This window comes from Rhipicephalus microplus, chromosome 1 (genome assembly GCF_043290135.1).
Source record: "Rhipicephalus microplus isolate Deutch F79 chromosome 1, USDA_Rmic, whole genome shotgun sequence".
Lineage (NCBI taxonomy): Eukaryota > Metazoa > Arthropoda > Arachnida > Ixodida > Ixodidae > Rhipicephalus > Rhipicephalus microplus.
Window position 1 is genome coordinate 242,995,593 of NC_134700.1, and position 24,467 is coordinate 243,020,059.

Consider the following 24,467-nt stretch of genomic DNA (forward strand, 5'->3'; position numbering starts at 1 on the left):
AGCCGGGATTCGAACCCGCGACATGCGGGTCAGCAGCCGAGTACCTTAGCCACTAGACCACAGGGCTGGTGAATAACCAAGAACTATAGAATGAAAACGAGCCTATGATGAAGCCAATGAGCCTTTAGAGGACCTTAATTGCACTGATTTAAGATGATGGTATTGATCGGGATATAGATGTGAAGAAAGTAAGGAAAGACAGCTTGCAGCTGGCGGTGACCGAACCTGCATCTTTTGCAACCAATTTGAGCTATATATGGTGGTGGTTGTCGCCTCATGCGCTCATGGGATATTTATTTGCATTCAAACCTGGGAGTGTCACGACTGCTCGCAGCCGTGAAAACCAGTGTAAAACATCGATTAAGGTGGCGTCAAACAAACAAAGAAACAAAGAAACAAAAAAACATGTATGCCCTCGAAATTACCTTCCTGTATCGAAGAACTAACTAGTAATTTTACAGTATCATTATATTTTACGCTTGCAAATTTTACTCACGGTTCTGCGAGCATCGCCAAGCATCAATCCATCACCGCTGTGTTTCATTCAGCGCTGTTGAATAGCCGGCTGACGTCAACCTTAGCCAAACATCAGCCTTTTTTTTTTTTTTCGGAGTATCGTATACACTCGCGTTTAAGTGCCAAGGCTCTCCGGCCGGGAAGTGCTCTGATGTTTGCGGCATTCAGATCACGTCCGGCAAGCGCTCCCAAGAAAGGGTCCATCGGTCGCTCTTCCTTCTCTGTTTATGCCCCACAGGCAGCTTCTCTGGGCGAATAAGCGCAGTGGCCGAGTCCAAAAAATTGTCATCAACGGGGCTGCAAGTAATCCTTCCTGGCGCACTGAAAGGCTCTGCACACCAAAAAGTAAAAATACGCGAAAGATAAATACGATTTCTAACCTTGTCGAGGCGCCGCTAGGATATACGGTGCCGTCGTGATTGGTCTCCGTGGCGTGTCGCCGTCGCTCGCCCTGTTAGAGCTCCATGGAGATGTGACGCGAAGGAAATATGATTCTTGTTTATGCTCCGGCGCAGCGTCGATGCGCGAGGATCGTCTCTCCGGAAGAGGCTTCATCTCTTATTCCACGGTCAGTCTGTGCAACCCAAGCACGGCGCTCGCTCTTTCCGTGGCGTTGAGAATTTTGTTTTACGAAAAGGAGCGTTTATGGTGACGCTGCAGGCCTCCTTGATCGATGCGCGTACGTAAATCACAGTCGTCGTAATCTAGTATACTCACGTGGTGGTGACGCACTGCCGTCGAACCGAGAAGTGTTAGATACTTGCAAACATGCGCGTGACTAAACAAAAAATAGCGGGTGTCTTCGTAATCAAGAATATCTTGTGCATGCTCGCAAGGGCACAACCCTCGAGCTACATCGCGGGTTAGAGGGATAAAAGCAGTCCTAAGCTTTTAAAGGTAGCAGACTTGGACCGGCAGTTATTGACTAATAGTGTAGACTAACTAATGGCGACTGTGAAGCGCGAGTTTGAGTGCGAGTGTTCTATTCTCTCCATATTTCAAACTCCCTCCTCCCCGTCCCCAGTGTAGGGTAGCGTACCGGTCTTTCCGGACTGGTTAACACCCCTGCCTTTCCTTTCCCTCTTCTTTGCTTCCCTCATACTACACTAGACACTTGTTCATGTCGATAGTACTGTTTGCTGCCACCGCGCGAGACAAATATCTGGCTTTGCCTATAACGTGCACGTGCAGCCGATGCGCCAACGACGCGGCAGCAAGCTAGCTGGTGCACCGCACGCACTCTGGCGTTATCTATTTCGCATCTGATCTCGCGCAACTCGAGTTGAATTCCAATGGGAGATCCTGATCAAGTTTTATTATTGTGTTGATTTATTGATTGATTTATTGATTGATTGATATGCAGGGTTTAACGTCCCAAAACCACCATTCGATTATGAGAGACGCCGTAGTGGAGGGGTCCGGAAATTTCGACCACCTGGGGTTCTTTAACGTGCACCCAAATCTGAGCACGCGGGCCTGCAACATTTCCGCCGCCATCGTAAATGCAGCCGCCGCAGCCGGGATTCGATCCCGCGACCTGCGGGTCAGCCGCCGAGTACCTTAGCCACTAGACCACCGCGGCGGAGTGCTCTGGGGCATAAAAAACACAATTTTTATACTATCGCCGAGCACAGGCACGATGTGACAATACCATCTTTAACCACATTTTAATAAGCAGATTTAAAGAGGAGCTTGACCGATGTAGGAGCGTAAATCTAACATACGTGCTCCTTTTGAAATCGCGAAGTTATATAAAGAAACTTAAGTTCATCATTATGGTTGGAACGTCGCACGTAATCTGGAGACCGTGGCAACTTATCCTAAGCGCTGTCAGAATAATCCCCGTACCATATATGTGGTGCTTTCATTTTAAACAAGCACTCAGTAGACAATCATCAACATGCATAAACATTCGCTACCCCAACGACCAAAATCGTGCTCTATACCACGATCTACACTACTTTATCCTTGAGAACCGGAGTGACTCTGAAGCCTATGCGAACACGTGAGGCTTCAACAAACAAATGCCCTTTCCACGATGCAAAAGTGGAGTCGAGGTCAAAAAGCAGTAGTTTAAGAAAAATTTTCTCACAAATACCACAATTTTCAACTGTTGGGGCTTCGACATTCAGACTAAAGACAATCTCCTTAACAGATAGTTACGCGGCATAGAATAGAACTCTTGGACATATATACTAAAGGTAATCTTCTTCTCGACGTTCTGATAACGCAATAAATTAATAATGTGTTCTGATTTGCTTACAAAAACGAGTACACAACTTTGGACGAGCTTGCGTGGACGTGCAAAAGGTCCGCAATAACATGCTGCCACGAGCCCCGCTTCGATGGTTTGGCTTATAAACGTGGTTCTTAATGGCATAAGTGACGGCTAATGTTTCTGTGGCAGAGAACCTTGCCTCAAAGGTAGATTTGGATGCACGGTAAAGAACCGTGCAGCCAATAAAAGTTATCAAACTTGGAGGTTTTCGATGCGAAAACTTCCAATCATTATAATGCCGTTGTTCACATTCGCTGAAGTGTACAGCGTCGCCTACTTTCCTCCCCTCCCACCAATCCTTCTATCCACCCACACCCCTCTGATTCTTCCCCTACCTCTTTTCCCCATCTCACCAAAGTGTCGTGGTTGTAGTGTCCTCGCTTGAGAGACAGTTACTGCGTCGGTGGACCCCACTCTTCATCCTCTTTTATTTTTAAAATCTTTCTTGGGGACCTTCGACGCGAAAAATTTGGCCTGCCTGCCTGCCTGCCTGCCTGCCTGCCTGCCTGCCTGCCTGCCTGCCTGCCTGCCTGTCTGCCTGCCTGCCTGCCTGCCTGCCTGTCTGTCTGTCTGTCTGTCTGTCTGTACATTTGCCTGTTTGTCTACACCTAACGGCATCGCGTATTTGAAGCGGTCGACCCCATCCGCAGCGCCCGCCAATGTTGCTCAAGGTTGAGTGTTCATGCTTGTGCAATTGTCAATTAAAAAGCAATTATCGTGCATGTCTTGGGCACCATAACAACACGTATATATCCTGCATGTGCGTCTTTTACAAGAAAAGGCATGCATAGGTAATTTTAAGGACCATAACGCTTATCACGCTGCGTTGACCATGCAAAGTTTGCACGGAAAGGCGAGTGTTTCCAATGCTTTGCTAAGACGAGACGGTGGTGGCACCTAGCCGTCGCCTTGCGTTCTACACCTTATCACCTCTGAGATGGGCGCGCACGCCCGTCTCAGAGGCACGCGCTTTGTTTTCTAAGAAAACTGTCGGATGGCGCTCATGTCTCACGTGTGACGCGACTCGATGCGCTTGTTCGCCTCCGTTACACGCTCGAGGCACTCAACCGCAGCGCCTCCAGAATACCATTCACCAATTCTCTTGCGCAGAACATCAAATAAATGTCTTGTTCACTCTCTCCATTCACAAGGTTATCGTCTTTTGACGGCATTTGCAGAAACATGCAGATAAGGGGCATTTTTTTTTATTTCAAGAATATCTTTCCCCCGAGCAGAGGGAGGGAACCCTTCGCGATGGCGCCCACGAGGTCTGTCGAGCACTAGTGCAGCGAACTCGGACTATCGCGGAAGTTGTCGTAAGGGTCCCGGATAGAAACTCTAGCCGGTTTCTTTGCACTCAAATGAAGAAACGTTTTCATCGTTAACTATAGCACCTACTTAGAGTCACTACGGCAAACTACTGCAAACTACGGCAAGTTCTCAACCTTAATTACTAGCATAGCCATTTGGAATTCATTGCCTTTCGAACTGAAATCATCACATAACATCCATATTTTCACTTCGCGCAGTAAGAAATTTTACGTTCAGGAATTAATCAACTCATCCGATTTGTGTAATTAACTGTTAATAGCTCTCCACAGGTCTGTACTATTTTACTACTTCAATTTGCCTTTGTATAATTGATAACACTGATAATGAAACGTGTTGCATTTGTCACGTAGAGTTCATTAATATTGTTTTTTGTCTTCACTTGCTTTTGACTATTTCCTTGTTATTTTTCAATAGTGAGTATTACCATTATGTTGTGTATTGATCGTATTTTTATTGTTAATCAAGATTATTCATTATTACTCACAAGTCCGTATACCATTGCTGTATTTTTTGTAATCACCCCATCCATGTAGCCATAGGAGGTCCCCCTGTCAGTTTCTCTGAAACTTTGGGACCTCCTGCTGTAATAACGCTAACCATGTAACTCAACTGAACTATTCAATAAACTTGACTTGACTTGACTTGACTCTATAATTGCAGTAGCATATAAAGTAAGCTAAGACCTCCTTTTCTCGGTGCGTATGCTGGAGAGGGAAGGAGGAAATAAAATCAGGAACACCCCAAGTTCTTTTTTTTTTTCGAACGACATGTTTTTGTTATTATGAATGTTGCAAAAACGATTACTGTATAATATAATTGAGTGTGTTACTCAATTACACGGCAATAATTAGGCAATAAACAATGTTTTTTTTTTCAACGTTTGCTATGATTCTACGCGAACTCTTTTCCTGATGTCGTCTTCTCTATTCCCGGCAAGGGCTGTGAAGAATATTCCACGATTATTTGTACGTAGTAAGCGAATAACAGTAGTCATATTATTTATTCATGCAATTATATCTGCTCCAGACGGTCCGTGCCATAGGTCATCCAACGATATTCGAATGTTGAAATCAATTTGTTAAGTTTTTCGGCAACTTAACAGCGCAAAACTAGAAGTTATTGTGGCTCGCAAAGACAAAAGCTGCGGAAGCACACTACCGTTTTGTCTGGACGAAGGAAGGGAAGATATTTGCTCAAAAGGAACCAAATACTCGCGCCATCAACATCAACAATGAAAGCGACTTAGACAAAATTATCTAGAACAGACTGTGCGTTTCGTCAGAAAAGAAGTTAGCGCAAATTGGCCTATTTTTCTACTGATTTATTCCTAGAAGCGTTAAAAACGTCTGGATACAGTACAAACAATAGCCTGTCTTTTTATACCTTAAATGCGCAAAGTTTAAGAAACAAGGGAGAGAAAGTCGATGCTGAAATGAAGCAGATCAACTACACTTTTGTTTTTTGTTTTGCTTTTACCGAGACGTGGTTCCGCTCGGAGGAAGACGTCATTCAATTTACTGGCTACAAACATGTAACTCAATTCAGGAAAGAAAAACGAGGTGGGGGTGTGACTATATACACGCGCCAAAACTTATCTTTTGACATCCTGACTGATTATACGGGCGTTTTCGAAGATTTCGAATGTGTTAGCCTGTTACACCGGAACATTTTTATCATTGCGCTGTACCGCCCACCTCAAGGTAACACAGAAGCCTTTTTTCAGTTTATTGGGACATGTTTAGATAATGCTAATTCAAATAAATGGCGTGTTATTGCACTTGGTGATTTCAATATTGATGTTATGGGTAGATCTCCGATTCAAGCGGCCTTAACAGAAATAATGCTACTGTATGGCTGTACAAGTATGATCGAGTCCCCAACACGAGTAAACAAAACAACAGCAACAATAATAGATCTGTTCTACACGAACTTTTCTCGAGACGCGGTTTTTTCCGGAGTGTTTTCGTCTGGTCTGAGTGACCACTTGCCGTTCTTTGTATTTGTCCCTTTAAGTAAAAAACGAACTATTCCTATCCATTCACGTAGAACGAATGATTTCAATAATATCACTGTTTTCTGTGAGTTGCTGAAAACAACCGATTGGACAGACGTCTACAATGCAACCGATCCAAATGAAGCGTACAAAAACTTCATTATAAAGGTTATTAACCATTACAATGTCGGTTTTCCTGTTAGGGCAATTAGAAAATACAGAAAGGCCCGCAAAGATTGGATAAACAAGGCTCTTTTTATGAGAATAAAACAAAAAACCCGATGTTCGCTAAATTTCTTAAAACGAGAAGTTCTGAGATATTAGCTGAATACAAAAAGTTTCGTAATGTGCTAAATGCTGACCTAAAAAAAGCAAAGTCGTCATTTTACAGAAAAAAGTTTTCAAACATAAGTAACAATCCTAAGCAGATCTGGGAAGTAATTAAAACTCTCAACGGCAGCAAATCTAACACAACACCCGTCGAAATGCTGGTTAAGGGTATTATCTATGACGGTGTTGCATTAGCCCTAAAATTCAATGAACACTTCCTGGAAGCTGGTAAATATGCCGGCTCAATTCCCTTGCCTAATAATACCTCTCTTACGTCATGCATTCAGATTTCCAACTATGACTCAATATTTCTGACGCCAACAACAGAAGCAGAAATCACAGCCACTATTAATTCTCTAAAACATACCTGTGCTCCTGGTGATGATGACATCTCACCATTGCCAATTAAGAATTCCATTAGTTGCCTTATAGAACCACTGACCTATATATTCAATCAGATGTCGGCTACTGGCGTGTTCCCAGATAGATTAAAGATAGCACGTGTTACTGTTGTCGTTAAAGGTGGAAATAAAACAGAATTCGGTAATTACCGGCCAATTTCAGTTCTGCCAATTTTTTCTAAGGTTGCTGAAAAAATAATTTATACACGTTTCTTTGGCTTCCTTTCCGCAAATAATGTGATAAGGGATCATCAATACGGTTTTCAACCAGGGAAATCGACTGAAACCGCATTGCTTCATATAAAAAATGTCTTAATTCTAAACACTGAAATGAAACACTTTACTATCAGACTATTTCTCGACTTCAGTAAAGCGTTTGATTCGGTTCAACATGACATTCTCTGAGCCAAATTAGAAATTTATGGAATTCGTGGCAGTGCAAGAAGCCTTATGAAAAGCTACCTGACTGCACGTCAACAATACACAAAGCTACATAACGACACTCGCTCTAACTACGGAACAATAAAATATGGAGTACCTCAGGGATCAATATTAGGACCCATTCTATTCACTGTGTACATAAATGATATTGTAAACATTCCTTCATCTTCTAACATTATCCTATATGCCGACGACACTGACATTTTTTTTTCTGGTCCCAACCCAACAGAACTTGAGCAGAGAGCGAATAGTTGGCTTGAAGAATTATAGGGATGGTTGAGGGTAAATCAGCTGAGATTAAACGTGAAAGAAACTAATTTAATTTTATTCCGTACTAAAAACAAAGCAATACACCACAACCCAAAACTCTATTTTGGTAATTAAGAAATAACATGTACCAGTAGCTGCAAGTTTCTGGGCGTACACTTCCGCAATGACTTGAGCTGGTCTGATCACGTGAGTCATGTGAAACTGAAAATGGCTAAATCCATTGGTGTTATAAGCCGTATTAACCATCTTCTTCCACATTCGGTGGCAAAGCAGCTATACTTTTCTCTCGTTCATTCGCACCTGACATACTTCAACTTAGTTTGGGGCACATGTAATAGGACCACTGCACAAAAATTAATTACCATGCAACAAAAAGCATTGCAGCTAATAACTAAAAGGCCAGATAGACATAGACATAGCAACCTATTTTCTGTTTTTCGTGTATTGCGTTTCACTGAATGCTACAAACTTAAAGTGATGGTTTTTATTTATAATCATATAAAACAAGATTTTGCTTCATTCAGAAATATGTACCTCACTCGTCACATTGAATATAACTTACGAAGTACGTCACTTGTTTCAGCACGATCTAGAACAAATTATGATACCTAAACACTTGACCATCAAATAGTAGATATATGTAACAGTTTTCCTTCTGTAGTAGAATTATCACAGATAAGCAGATCTGTACATCATTTTAAAAAGAAAGTAAGATTACTCTTCGATCCAGGATGAAGTGCTTGATGCAATATGTTTTGCCACTTGCGATGTATACTTCTGTTCACCAGGTTGTACGTCACTGCATTTCAATTGTTAAACTACGCACTTTGTTAGCTCCACTTGAATTCTGAATTATGATGGATACTATTGCACCTCTTCATTCATTAAATCTATTCACAACTTTATTCTGATGGACATATCAACATGAAATGGTTTTTATAGGTTTTCGTACTTCCATAGCGAAATCGCTTGAAAATCCATAACTTCTCTACAGTGATGCTGATGCATTGTGCTGTACTGGATGTTTTTCGCTTTCCTCACCACTGTCCTTGTATTTGTTTTTGTTTTTTATTTTTTGTTCACGAAACTGTTTACACGAGTATACGTCTCACTCTTTTTTTTTTTCTTACGAGCCGGGCTGTAGGCCTAGTCAGGAAACAGTTTCGTCTGTTTCCTTTTGCCTCATCTTGGTGGCATGTAACTGTTGTGTACACATGCCAGAATAAAGTATTATTATTATTATAATTTTTACTCGGCACAGTTCTAGAGCTGGTAGGAACTGCCTTAGTGATCGTATTGTAAGAAAGTTTGAAACGACCTTCGTACGAGGTCAGGAAATTGAAGGATAGGAGACCAGCCGGAGCAAGTAATAGCAGAAATGTATGGAATTGAGCGGTGAAGTATAAGGGCACCACAATGAGCTATGGACAATCATAAACCACACAAATCGGAAAGCGATCAGTGAAGTCAGTGTAAATAACTCCCGTATGAATCGGTAGGTCTATTTTACTCAAGCATCATCAATACGTGAACGGAACCTTTCACGAGAGCATCGAGCTAGTGGAATGACGAGCCATTCAAGATCCGTTAAGGCAATCTGTGTGGGCTGTGTGCAACCTATAATTGACACAACAGTATATTCATGGTTATGCCCTACTCACAGTTACCACACGTTATTTTTCACATAACTTGCTAAGCATGTTACTGAGAGACGCGGAGAAGTCACGCCAGATGTCGCAAGTAAAAGAAAAAATAAAAGATATCTAAGAGCGTCAGCTTCTCCACTACTCACAGTTGCAGCGCGTTGGTCAAACACAAGGACGTTACAACAGCGATAGTTGTTAATTCACACTTGTTCTGTCCTTCGAGCGTTCATCTTTGTGCTTCAGCGGCGCTCTGTGAGTATCGAGCTGCCTCTCGTTCTTTGCGTGACATTCCAATTTTTTTCCTATCGCATTCACTGTTTTTTTCCTGCGGTGCAACTGTGATTTATTTTTTTTTTGTGCTGCATTTCCTCTGGCGTTCTTTCCATCACTGCTCGACGGGCAAAGAGCCGATCTGCCCGCTGAAGCTTACCCGATTTAATCGACGGGGTCATAAGCGTCAACAAAGATGAAGAAAGTCACCACCACCCAAAATAATAATTGAATGCGCAGGGAACATGCTCGGTAATTTTGAGGATCAATTGTTCGCGCTTCCAACTAAGTATACAGCCTGTAGGCAGCCATCGCAAGCATTCCATCCACGGCGTCCGTCCCTTCGTCGTTTTCGTTGTTTGCCAGGTGACTGTACAAACACATGCAACACATCAGCTGCAAGCGCAGTAGGTGCACAAGAGGTGATGTCTCAATACACGTTTTGCTGCACCCGAGTCTACTGTTCCAGAAGGGACGCAAGTAATGTTGTTCTACTCAGGCGAGCAGATGATCGCTATGTCAACCTCAACCACTCTATCTAGCGTAAACCGTATATATATATATATATATATATATATATATATATATATATATATATATATATATATATATATATATATATATATATATATATATATATATATATATATATATATATACGAGTGTGGGTGTCACCGGATAAGTGTTAATCGAAGCGCAAGTGAGCAACAAAGTCACAATCCCGTCCGCTGCCATGCACAGCCGTTCGTTGAAAACAGTGGGCTTTCAAGCGCGAGGGAATTTCTGGTGGAAACTATGTAATTTTTTTAGCTACGTTTGTTTTATTATGGCAGGTCTTGCACAGCAAGTATTGGACAGCGATCGCGAACTATATACGCTAGGGTACAACTATACGGCGGCACACAAGAGAAAACCACTTAACATAAAGCCAAACACTGACCATCTCGGAAAATGCATTGTATAACTGTATAAATTTAAGAAGAATTGAGCACAACAACAAAATATAAACTAAGCTTGCAAACAGTGAAACTTCTAAAAGCGAAGTAGCCGAAGCATGCAGAATGTGGTGAAAAGGTACTAAAATAGGCTTTTGTTTATTGCGTTGGCTGTGAACGTTTATATATACAGCGTGTCCCAGGTAACTTTTACCAAGCTTTAAATACATGCCGACGCACGCTGCTATGAGGCGATAAATTGCACGTTGCGTTGCATGGAGTAAGTTTCATGCTTTTCGTGTTCAGCTTAAATGGGTATCTAGGCATGTTCAAAATATATAACTTATGAACCAACAAAGCTGAGAGAAAAGTTATAATAAGAAAGTTGCTGATCAGTTTGCAAAACATCGTGATGTACAGTTTGTAACGTTCTACTTATGAGGTATTAGTGTTTTTTTTCTGCTTACTACATATGCCTGCGAAATGCAATATACCACGTTATATGGCGATTTGCGCTTATATGCGAGCCGTGACTCTACAGTGTTCAATAACGTTCCACGTGCAAATGATGTGTCTTCCATCGTGGTAGTTCATTGCAGCGATAAGCAGAGACAAGGGTTATAGCTTGTGTTGCCGCTTGCAAAACGTCAGTCGTCGCAAAGATAACGCCATCGTCGCGGTGGTGGCAGCACACCCGGCCAAACGCTATGGTCGTTTGCACACAGAAAAGTGTACGGGCCACTGCAATCAGGGCGCACATAGTCGCAGAAGCGGGGCTTTTTATGTGTTATTTGTTGTTGTTTTGCGCAATCATTTGTAGTAAGCAAGAAAAACGTTAACACTTCATAGATAAAGAGTTAGAAATTGTCTGATGCGGTGTCCTGCAAACCGACATACAGCTTCCACGTTTTCATTTTTTTTGCCCAGATTTGTGGCTTCGAAAGTTTGTTGAGTAAACAATCCTACTTAGGTAACTAAACACAACACCAAAAGCAGGTGAGTTACTCCATGCAATTGTGGCGCGACATGGGCTTGGTCACGTTGTCACAAACTGCGTCGGTACATATTAAACTCTGGCTAGATATAGTTGGGGCACCCTGTGTAATTCGTCAGACACTCTGGGGTGTTTAAAGGCATGTAAGACTGCAAAGGTAGCTTCACAAGCACATTAGGAGAATATTTGTGAGAAAAATGTTTTCTTCGCTATGAAAAGCGAGTTCCTAAGTTCAGAAAAGAATTTGACCAGTGTGTTCGAGTGGGAAGCATCGTCTAACTTATTGCGAGAGACAGGTTTAAGCGTCATTTGGTAAACGTGACATTCTTTTTAAAAATTTATACTAAAAATTTATACTCGCTTTCCAGAGAAGTAACCCTGGCATTGGACACTTAAGACAGTGTGGTTTATATTGTGATACGGAACAAAAAAGCGAGGAAGAAATGTTTGTTTTATCTTTTCGATTAAATATATCGTAATAATTGCTTCCAGTGCCCTGTAAGTAGGTATTACCACAAAAATTTCATTCTTCGGAGAGCATGCCCTGTTGAAGACCGCTGCTTTGAGGGAGAAAACAGCACAAAAAACAAAAGCACAAAAAAACAGGAGAACAATAACTACGGGCGCTGAGCTCACAACTGCCGGGTTTATTAAAGAGGAAATAATAACTACGAGTATTTCCGCTGCTCGTACTCCCTAAACACTACAAACATGTGTCTCATTTTTGAACCATACTGACTTCACGGTACGAACATAAATGCATGGGGCGGAAATACGAATATCACGGTTTATCTAAACAGGAAGAGCTTCTCTGATTTCACGTGACCTTTGACCCACATTCCACAAGAGGACGTGCGATCCAGCGTAATGCCAACTGGTATAACGTAACTTCCACAGAAGGTCATGTGCCAAGTAGTTGGCGACTCGTTGCCACCGTTGCCGTCTACGTGTGGCGGGAACATCAGCAAGCAAAAAAAAACGGATCCGACGTGACAACCGGAAACGGTAGCGATTTGGCACATTTGCACTATATTTGCAAAATTGAAAATATTTTTAATCAATGACTTTTTACATGTTTTTGATAACCGCGGGATCTTAGTGCGCCGTATGGCTCACCAATTGCCTTTGTGAGAGAAAAGGAAGATGAACAAGGAATATTAAGCAAGCAAGGTTGATTTATTAGTCAAATAGTGTACTTGCAATCTACTTGATTTATATGTGGGGTTGAACGTGCCGAAACCACCATGCGATTATGAGAGACGCCGTAGTGGAGGGCTCCGGCAATTTCGACCACCTGGGATTTTTTAACGTGCACCCAAATCTGAGTAAACGGCCAACAACACTTCCGCCTCCATTGGAAATGCAGCCGCCGCAGCCGAGATTCGATCCCACGACCTGCGGGTCAGCAGCCGAGTGCCTTAGCCACTAGACCACCGCGGCGGGGCGTACTTGAAATATACACCAAGCACTTTGCAGATGAAGGAATTAAGATGCAACGGTCCACGAGCACAACTGTTCGAAAACTCACGTTGCCCAATCGTGGAAAACCACTGCAGCGAGACGGCAGTCTCGATAATATCGCTTTGCGGTCCCAGAATACACCGTTTCTTTGCTTAACGTGCCGCATGCAGTTACCATCACGATACACGAGGGTGCGACGGCCATGCGCCAGCGACAGCAGTGCCCATTCACGGGAGCGGTTATCTATACGTTCTGTGAGCTATATAGTTCAGCTCTGAATTGTCACGCCGGTAGTCAAAACATAGGCAAATAATCTAAGGGATGTACGCTGCAAATCACTGCGCAAAAATGAACCATGCCTCGTCGACCCGACAATGCACCGAACTAAACACAAGCACATATGATCAGACTGTCTGCATACACCCCCCCTCCCTCCCCGTTTATGGCGCTCGGCCAAAAATTTAGGCAATCACCTATTTAGCCAAGTGTCACGTAAACCATAAGGTAGGTTTCCTGTTTACTTTCTGATATACGCAGTTACGAGTATTAAAAAAAGTTGGCCCCGTATCGGCATGTTACACTGCAAATGTCGTCAAAAGACGATAGTCTTGCCTCTGGAAGGAGTGAACAACACCTTTATTCGATTTTCTGCGCAATAGAATTGGTGAATGGCATACTGAAGGTGTTGCGTTAGAGTGCCCCGAGCATGCAGCGGAGCCGAACGAGCGCATCAAACGAAGCGCGCGCGCCCTACGCGCCGGTCTCGGAGGTGACAAGATGTAGAACGCGAGGCGACGGGTAGGTGCTACCACTGTGTGGTCTTAGCAAAGCGTTGCAAACACTTGCTTTTTCGTGCAAGCATTGCCTGGTCAGCGCAACGCGATAAACGCCATGGTTCTTTTAATTGCTCATGTACGCCTTTTCTAGTAAGAGACGCACATACAGAATATTGACTTGCTGTTGTATGGTGCCTAAGATATGCGCAATAATTGATTTTAATTAACAATCGCACATGTATGAATGCTGAACCTTGAGCAATATTGGTGGGCGCTGCGGATGAGGTCAGCCGTTTGGAGTATCGTTTGGCCACTTTGGTGCCGTTTAGGGTACCGTTAAGGGCCGACAAACAAAATAAATGTAAAGACATAGACAGACAGACAGACCAAAATTTTAGCGTCAAAGGTTCCCAAGAAAGACTATTGTCTTTAAAAAACCTATTGAGTTTTTGGTTTTCTGTAATTATGCCCTCCTCCCCCATAGTCACGCTGCAAGCGTACGGCTGGCGTTGATTTCTGTGGCAATAGGTTCTTGACCAATTGTCTTTCCAGTTTTCATGGCCAATATACTTGGACACTATTAGAGCCATTAAACAAAGGTTTGCAACAGCATGAGCCATAATATGCTAAAAAATGCGAGGTAGGTGAGCCCTTTAAAGAAGTGCGGACGCAAGACTTTTATATTTTTTGCTTCTTGTGTTATATGAAGCCGCAGGTGTCAAGAAATAAAAAAAAAACAATGTCACAGTGCATTGATAGAGAGAGTGAGAAAGAGAGAGAGAAAAAGTTTATTAGGTGGTCAAAGAGTAAATGTGGAAGGGTCTCTTATTCCAGGAGCCCCCTGGCTTGCACTGCCTTCCGGGCCCGCGCGACAAGTTGGCGCTGGTCGACGAGGTTCGGCTTGGAGATCGCTGCCTTAATATTTAATACCGTTGTTTAAAAAAACACTTTCAGTTTCGGCATCGATGAGGTGGTTTCGCTAACGTGTCAACGCAAGTCTGATGTCACGGGAAGACTGCGACTTCCTAAATACTAGCTATGACATTTGCTGTCATTCACAGATGGTTCGCGTAAACGACGAGGAGTGTATTGTCATCCGAAGACTCCGACAGAGACTTCAGCGATTTATAAGCTGCATGCTGGGTGCATACTTTCCAAAACCCAGTGAACTGTGTTGACTCGTAGTGATAATGTCCACTGCTATGGTGCTGTCTTCAAAGGTCTATAGGTGATAAAAGCTTTAAAATCGATGTAAAATATGTTATATGTGTTGTCTGGCTAGCGTTGAGTGAACAGCATTGATAGTGTATATATGGTGGAAAATAAAACATTTCACCGACGATTGCGATACTGCCTAGTCTGAGCGTAGCTTTGTTTCAAGGCAGTGCCTATATAATGTGTTCAAAGTTTCGGCCTTCCGCAATGTATTGACTGCGCCATAAATCATAATTTTGTCAAGTATGAAAGCGTCCACCACGTGATTACTCGCTTTTCCGCGGATAAGCGAGGTACCCGCTGCACGTGTGTGTGGTGTTATGTGCAGTTTGTTGACGCTGCATGCAGCTATAAAGACGATGAATAATAATGGCTGAACACTTTGCAGTGGGTGGGAAGCGTTAAACCACAGACTCGATGCGCAATTAGCATTGAGTGGTGACTAGTGCTTTGCCGCGCTATAATAAGTAGGCTAACGCAATTACTTAATTGTCGGGCATGATGCCTGCATAAAGTGTTATTGCAAACGAGTTTTAGGCAGCAACATGGCTGTGTGTTCCAAAACTCGACTGCCACGCAGAGGGTCATGGTTCGAATTGAATTAAATTTTAGGTATATTTTTTAGGATTTATTTTTCGTGTCTATCGGTTACCTTCTCATGTCTACTGATTACGCCCCCGACGGCAGCATTACTCACTGCAGCAAAGGGCGCCAGTCGGTCAATTATGTATTTTAACACAAGTTACCTCTATATGAGCAACGCCACAGGAACATATTACAAGGCCCGTGTCACGACAGACAAAACTTACATTGTTTTATGACATGACTTGTTGGTCTTCTTCCTATCTACAGCGGCAGAACCATTCCTGCTTTAACACGAGGAGAAAAGAAAAACAACGTTTACGTCAAAGTCGTTTGCTATCTTCTTGAAGAGATGTGAAAGGTGATGGATATATATGATTACTGCAAGGCTCTCAGGGCTAACGATGAAGCATGGGCGCTGCGCGACGCAGGGAGTGAACTCCATCAATTATTTCAGCAGCCTGAGTGAAACGAATGATGTAGACGAAACTGGCAAGCCAGCGTCCTTTAGTGAAACTAATGCTTTCCGACATCCGAGCTCGATGTTTATGGCGACAGGACTTACTTGGTTGTTTGTTTATTTGTTTGTTTGTTCACCAATACTGTGAACCCTAAGGGGGGAGGAGGTTTACGGGAGTGGAAAACGCATACAATTTTACAAGATAGCATACAATGTTCTGCTAAAATTTGAGCAAGATAAAATAAAATAAAATAAAAATGTGCATGAAATGCGTTACAAAAAGATACATTCAGCGAAGACTGGCATTTACAGTTGCATTCTGCGCATTGACAACAATGCTTAACAAAGAGAGAGGCAAAATACATTGACGTCATGCAGACAAGAAGAAAAAAAAACAATAAAAATGGGTGATATGACGCATTTCTTTCAGATAAAATGATTGATTATGAAGCTGCGGAAAACAGGTTTAGGGCTTAATTAAATGAGCTGTATAGATAACATCGTTTTGGACTGCATTGCAATGTCCCGAACAACAGATGGAGCGTATTTTTTTAGTGTGACGAAAAACACCAGCACAGATGTTCTGGCTTTACATGTAAACAGTAATCTGATAAGTAATTGATGTAAATGCCGGATTTAACGTCACAAAACTACGATATGATTATGAGAGACGCCGTAGTGGAGGGCTCCGGAGATTTAGACCACCTGGGGTTCTTTAACGTGCACCCAATGACACCGCGCCATCTATTATACTGTTTGGAAGATACTGCCGGTTACGCCTGACGCGGGACAAGATTATACTAAGGAGAGCTTCTCTCCTCAAAAAAGCTTCATAACCACTTTCTACACCTGTTTTTTTTCTATAGAGCGTTTAACGGCGCAAGCGCGCACGCACACACACACACAACAGGCTCACGGACGCACACACATATTTGACGGGTGAACGTCTTTCCTCACGACAGACCATGCCATCACAAAAACACATTAAAAGGCGCACCTGTGCTGTCGGATTTGTCATCCCATTGTCACTCGTGCGGTTATAAACATTTGTTTCATAACATGCACGCCTTCGTCAAGCACGTGGAACAAAAAATGACGAGAATGCAGAAGCTATTGACATTTAAAAAGAAAACGCGATCTTTTCATTACCGTCCGTCTATCTACCTACATCAATGGGAAATCAGCCTCCTCGAGAAATGTGTCAGAACAGCATGTTATTTATTGCCGTTCGTGTGTAAAACCCCATAGTTGATAATTCACCACCTGTTCAATGTTGTCATATTTTTGCTCAGATTTTACAACCAAGATGAATTAACTACTCAATTTTTTATCGCTGCCTTAAGTGTCGATTTTTAATCTTCAATGGGCTATTGTTGCCAATTCGAGTATTTTTATTTGTTTGTCATTTATTATCAGTCGGGACAACGAAATGGCCAATATAATTCAAAAGAACCATTTTGTCCTTTTTGTGTATTGACAAACGAAAATAAAGTTGACTTGATTCGAACTTGGAACAGGACAAAAGTATTAAGGTGGGAAACAAAACATTAAACGCCGAATTTCAACTCGTTCTTCAATGATGCTTGGTTCCCGAGTTTTTGATTTTAGTATACCTCTTAGGATTTGTCTTTACTAACAAGCCTACTTCTATCAACAATTTTTTTTTGGCGCACCTTGATTTACAAGATAATGTGAATACAAAATACAGCATTACGCAGTGATAGTGAATGGCCTTCAATTAGTCGACTAAATTAAAGAGTGAGCAGCGTATCAGTGAGCCACCAATAGCCAGATTTTCGTGGCGTCTTGGGCGTGTTGGTAGAGAACAAGAACAGCTTTCTGCAGGTGAAAGCTTCATTGGCCTAGTCGAGCGAGCTTCACCATGAGTCGCCACTGGACCTTGAAACGAATAACGGATACCACGTGACCAGCCACGCTCCACCATCGCCGCCACTCCAACCATTGCAGCAAGGTTGACTAGCACTACATCGCCAGCCGTGTGCCTGTCATAGAGTTTCTTATATATCCACTAGAGCAAACTCTCCACTAGAGTGTCTATGGGAGCTGAAACGCATGGCGCTTCAGCGAGCACGGGCAGTACACGGAATAATGGGCAGTACACGGATTTGTCCGTACGTCTGTCTCCGTGTGTGTTCGTGCGGCTCGGAGGTGTTCTGTCGCAAAACAAAAATTATCCAATGTTGAGCGATTGCGCTTCACCCCTTTAATATTTTAGGTTTGCCATTTTAAATCGGGTCACAGAGTTAAAAAGAATTCGTTCTTTCGTTCGAAACAAAACCATAACACATCAATAAACCAAGCCCAAAGTGTGATTCGCCGCCCGCAAGAACGAAGACTATAGGCAAATCTGCGTATTATCCATCACTCTCATGATCGCTGAGCGATCGCAGTGCTAGGGTACCCTCTAGTTTATTTTAGAAAACTCTAAGGTCCATGTGACCAAACATGTGACACCATTCTCTCTGTCGTGACGAGCCAATGGGCGATTGCTTCAGTTCAGCCATTGTGCCCTGGTCATGCGATAGAAAGGAGAGTTGACACCACTGGTTGATCAGTTTTTTATATGCTATGCATGCTATGCTAATATGTCGTTAAATGATTGTATAACTCAGTACATCTGTGTATGTTGTATTTGTATGCTAGAGATCTAGATGCTTGTCGCATGTGTTTATGTGACTCATTGAATAAAATTTCGATTCAATTCAATCTGTATTGAAGTTACCTGTCCCAGTGTCGTAAGCGACAAGCTGCCTCGGATCACATTATGAATGTTGCTTTGTTTGCTAATGAGTGAGTACTAGCGCGCAAAGTGTCAGGCTCAATCAAGTGGAGAATGAGAACTTCGTTGAGCTGAACGTCGATAGAAGAATGCAGAAAAGCGAAAGCGATCATCTTTGAAAGGTCCCCTAAACAACTCCCGAAAATAAAAAGAACGAACGCGTTGTCCTCTCCTGGCAATGCCCGTTTTTTCAAGCACTGCAGTTCGTGACGCCAGCAGTTTGTTCACGTGACGGCATGAGGACTTGAGCTCTCTAATGGTCAATAGAAAAGAGACATTCATCATAGATTGTCCCTTACACTGTTTTGTCATGCAGACGCACGCCCATTCTACCTTCTCTCGCACGGCTATCGTTCGTGATCAAGTGATTTCACTTCGTTTTGTGCGCTTTCGACTGCGCGAGCGAAGATGAAAGCGTGTACTCGGAAAACACGATATCCTGATCAGCCTAACTCTTATAGTGTTGACATTGTACACGTGCTTTGAGGAATTTGGGGAGAGAGCGAGATAGCGCCCGTAGAGAGAATGGGGAAGGCGAGAGAGAAACCGCCCTATATTGTCATCAAACGGCGCGGTTAAGGGGCTTGGCGCCGACGGCGTTCGGCTTAAGTGATGGCTTATAGGAAGGCTGACGAAAGAACGGTGGTGAGTGCTCGAAGTGCGGATCGTTCGACTGACCATATCGTTCGGTGGCCAAACTCTGCTTTGGCTACGACAGTAAACAAGTATATATTAAATAACCAAGAAGCTCTCGCTTGTGTTACCCGGCCTAGCCAAGCTAATGTTTTATTATTTTTTGAAGCGATTGGAGCGGCTATGATTATGAAGCTTGGTTCAGATAAGTATCCACAGTGTACCTTCTGCGGATCTTCATAAAAAAAGGCAGGAATTTTTTAGGCAGATAAAGAGGCTTTAGGAGGGTGTATTATTATGCAAAGTGCTCGTGCATGCGTATATATTAACTGCTATAAGCGGCAGTTTTTGTGCCTTCAATGAATTCAGTCGCTAGAGTGCGCTCATCGTGTCTACTTTTTCTACACCTGCCCCATTATTTTATTACGCGGTTTAAAATGTACCAACTACAGACTTTCAAAAACGTGAACTAGAGCCACTGAGAGTGTCCGTTAGATTTTCCTGTTCCCCGTTTATATTGTTCTGTGATTTGTTTGAGTTGGCCAACAGTTTAACGACACTATAGATCATTACACAAAGCTAGTTGACGAACTGCCAGCCAGCGATTGTTTTAGACGAGTTTATGCGGTAACCGTCATAGCACAAGTGTAGTGCCATGCCCTTCGCATTCAAACGCTATTAATAATTCGCTGTGACGACAACTTGTGCTTTTTCATTGATGGTATGCGTATTATGCCATTCATCATGGGTGTGATATTCATCATGTTATGACAATGTATTTATAATCGAACGTTTGTCTTGCACGCACACTCTGTTACAATCACCAATCCTGTTGGCATATCTGACGTGATAAGTGCAACTATAGAGTGTCTCTGAATGACCTGCAACATACTCGGTCCTCAGCGAGCTGATTGCATTTAACCGAAAACTTGAACGCTAGGACTGCGCGGAAGGCGCAACGCAGTCACATCGAAAGCTAGAAGAGCGGCCTTTCAGAGCCTTTTATAAACACTCGTTGGGTAACTGCTGCAAGTACACTTGCTTGATACCCACTGCGGCATTAATAATAAAACAAATTTGTGTTGTAGGCTGGCATTCACTATGCTATCTTTCGTGATTCTTCTTAGAAGCGTGGTATCCGTCAAACACTTGCAAGGAATTGTGTGCCGATTGTTCATGCAGTGGCTGACGACAATCAGGAATTGTGCCTGAAGTGGGCATGCGCCGAAGTGAATAATAGGTGAACAAGAACAAGCTTTTGTAATGGGTTGGAGCATTGCAGGACCCACTCGTTACGCTATTCACATTGTGCGACGACTATAGTTGTTATTTAACTGTTTGAAGATGGCTTGTAAGTTGTAATAATGCGATTGCTTTCCCGACATCAAGCCTGTCTAAGGCAAGTTTGCCAACAACTGCCAAGCACCGGCGTGGCTCAGTGATAGAATACTGAACTGGCACCAAGCGGACCCGGGTTCGAGCCCCACTGTGTTATTTGTATTAGGCTTTGTTTGTCTAATTTTGTGCGATGGGGTTACGGACACCGGCGGCGGCGGCGGACAACTACGGCAACACATTACCCGAAATTTGATCTCATAACAGCTTTCGCTGTAAAAGGATGCTTAGACGAGCTGCTAACTAGCTAAATGTGATAAACAGCCCGACGAACAACACAGCACACGGAGGCACCTATACAGCGCTGACTCGGAGCTGATTATTATTCACCCAACACAGTGCACTTTACAATATCCATGAAATTGAAGAAGGAAATAGGGAAAGTGATAAACCAAGCATCTACAAAAGGAATGTGCCAAGAACATTGACGTAACAAGATAAATTATTATTGATGTGATCATGCCTCTAACACTTTTAAAGTAAAATCATTGCTAAAGAGTACAGGGCGCATTGATAAAAACGAAAACGAATAAAATTGGGAACGCGAGAAAAAACAATAAAAATGAGGATAATGCTTTTAAAGATACAAACACTGGTAATCAAAATTCTAATGCTGAGACATCTTTTCTCGCTTTTCTTCTTCCATGCGATGCATACTCTAAAGTGTAATACAATCAATAAACAAATTCAGTATTAAGCCATTGCTGGATCTATGAGCATTCTTCCTTGAACGAAAAAAAAAAAAAACAGATTGGGGTAGGGTGGGGGCATTTATCAAGCACTCGTTTTTTTTTTTTTTGTTAGAAAGGGAAAAATCAAAACAAAATGTATTTTAACATACATACACTCGGTGTAAACGACCATTAACTAAAAGCCAGCAAGGCTATCTGTACTCCATGGGCCCGATTTCGAGGCAGCAGCAGCAAAAAAAAAAAAAGTGAGGAAAACCGCTTAAAGGCCAAATCCGGGAACTTTTTTATCACATCACAGTAATGGCGCTTCGATATTCTTGCCACGGGCCCGATAGCCAAAATACTCGGTGAAATGAGTTGTAATTTTAATTACGCGCATGCTTATTTATATTACTACTCAATTTAAATTTAATATACAATTTAAATTACAACATCAAAACTGAAACGCCCTCAACCAGTACTGTCTTCGCGTGAAGTAAAATGTGGTCAAATTCAAAAATTCTGCAAGCACGTGGTCCCCGCCAGCGCGGAGCGTGAATGCTCCGAAACCAGCAAAGAACAGACTCTCAATGGAAAGGTGACTATGCCACAACAGCCGTACCGTGTTTGGCCATGCCACGGGCACAATGCTTTCGGACAGTGACACCTGCGATTCGAACGTCTTCTAGGGTCAAGTCGTCATGCTTCTTCGATGAAGCAGAACACACCTGTTTAGTAATGTGCTTGCTTGGTTGCTCATTACACCGCCAGATGGAACCACCTGTCCAGGTGACTCAATATTGAAGCTGCTGCGCTCGAGTGAAATTTTAACTCTAAGAAGCTTGAGCATAAACAGTAGGAGGAAGATAGAGGAAGGAAAGGCAGGAAGGTCAACCAGGACAAACTAAGGCTGTTTAAATATTTTGCAATGGTAAGAATGGGTACGTTTGTGTAATCATTCGTCGGTAGAGCCAAGCGATCCGCCACACGACTCCAATGTTACACAAATGAGAGACGACCGCATCCGAGTGCGGCTCATAGTGAACGCGTTTCGTGAGCGAACGGTTATTTGCCCGTCCACATCCATTCATTTTTGCCGGTAATCTATACCAATGGAAAGCTCAAGCGAAAGTAAAAATATCGCAGCATATCCAGCAGTGCATGATGATGAGTGGGGAGAATCGTCTATCCGCCCGTCCGCGCATCCGTCCTTCCATTTGTTCTTGCTTCCATCCGTCCGTCTGTGTAACCACCCGGACGTCCGTTCGTGCGTCCGTCCATGCATCCGTACCTGCGTCTGTCCGTCCGTCGGTACGTGCGTCCATCCATCTGTCCGTGCGTTCCTCCGTGCGTTCGTCCGTCTGCCAGTGCCTCTGTGCGCCCGTCCATCCGCCGTGCATCTGTCTATCTGTCCGTCGGTGCGTCTTTTCATCCGTCCGTCCATCTTGTGAACTGTCCAAGTGCCACCATCTCGCATCTTTTCATGATATATTCTTCATTTAGAAGTACCGCCATCCAGTGGACATTCCAAGGACACTTGGAATGTCCACTGGATGGCGACAGGTGGCACGACCGGACTAGAGGAGTGGCACGCGCGCACCCTCTTAAGGCCTGCGCTTCGTGTCTAGTTCCCACCTTTCGCTTCCGGTAGATCATGGCACTTAGGCCCGACCTTCGCTAAACCTTGCTAAAAATCAAAGAGGTTACACCGGCAAGTTTAACGTGGCAACATTTTCTGACCAGATAGTGCTCAAAGTGCATCCTTTTATTACTAGTTTTTTTTAGTAAGCATCAAATTCAAGAAAATTTTTTGGAGTTTAAGTCACCAATACTTGTCTCTGTAGGTTAGTTGATCAGAAACAACTATCGTTTTATTTCTGATTAACGTGTGCGGGTTTTCTCCTTAATTCAAAAGTGTGCGCGCTTGCCGCTTCTCTAGCACGGCCGTGGAGACAATATTAACCAATCAAACAAAGGTATTGAAAAGGTATATATATATATATATATATATATATATATATATATATATATATATATATATATATATATCAGGATACTTCAAAACAATGTATAGTAAGTGATGCTACAAAAGTTCGAAGTTAAGCGCGCATCTCTAATTCAATAAAAATTAGTAGCAGAATCTTTTACAAGGTTGGCTGACACGGTATTACATAGTAAAGTGAAGGTGAGAATGGTCGTTGCTTTGGAAATCATTCTCTGTAGTACAATTAGGGTTATTCTACAAGATACCAAATTTTTCGTCGCCAAAGATTATCACGTTAGGTAGTCCTGCAGGAGCAGCGTATAAAAACTAATTTCGACCCCAGAAAGCTGTCATTTATTGAAATTTCGAACGTACTGTATTCAACGCGGCATTTTCAAATGTACTTCGAAGCATCGGCACAAGCGATAGGGGTAGATGAAACTTAATTTCCAGTCAAGCTTGCATTACCTTTCCTGCCGACCGTTTCATGTTGCACTCCTTCTTCGCGGGTTGGCGCGTCCTGGAACATGTCACTCACGGCGAAGCGTCCTCTCCTTTTTTGTTTCTTCGAACTCGCCACATCCTCGATCACGAGCTGACGACGTAGATGTCGCTCACGGAGCCGTGTCGAGGCACAGTTATGCGATGCCAGTGGCGCCGCGACGGCAGTTGAAACGCGAGCACCGAGTCAGGAAGGTGCGGCGAACTGAGCCGGCTATTTCGGCTGCGCTACCGTAAACCACACATGCACGGGCCAGGTGGGCAGCGTCTTTCTGCGCCCATGGCAGTGCCGGTTCGAGCTGGGCGAATTGTGCACTTTCAAAGCAAACATTTCTTATACCGTCTAAACAGAATTCTCTCTTTGAAACGACGTTTAAACAATTCAGGAAGAGAGAGAGGGAAGAAATAGAAGACTCGCGTTGTACATGGCGCAAGCTGGCTAAAAAAAATACGGCAGGTTCTCGCTTGTGGTACTAAGTGTGAAGCAACAGCGTAACTACACAGGCTTCCTCGTTTCTCTTCAGTTTTTTTTTTTCTTTTACCTCTCTATTTCTTGTATCTCCTTTTGGAATCTCTTTCTATT

General features: G+C 43.0%; 1 protein-coding gene across 7 annotated transcripts in view; it reads right to left on the reverse strand.

Annotated features, from left to right (window-relative positions):
- The window catches only part of LOC119184840 (parathyroid hormone/parathyroid hormone-related peptide receptor), a 288,427-nt gene that overhangs the window by 189,257 nt on the left and 74,703 nt on the right, over positions 1 to 24,467 (reverse strand). The window contains exon 1 of one of the 7 annotated variants that reach the window (XM_075891694.1): positions 23,852 to 24,017. The exons of the other annotated variants lie outside the window; for them this stretch is intronic. Coding sequence (XP_075747809.1) covers positions 23,852 to 23,872 — 21 coding nt within the window. The 5' untranslated portion in view covers positions 23,873 to 24,017. Of the gene's footprint in view, positions 1 to 23,851; positions 24,018 to 24,467 lie in introns of those variants that run through there. 7 annotated transcript variants of the gene reach the window in all.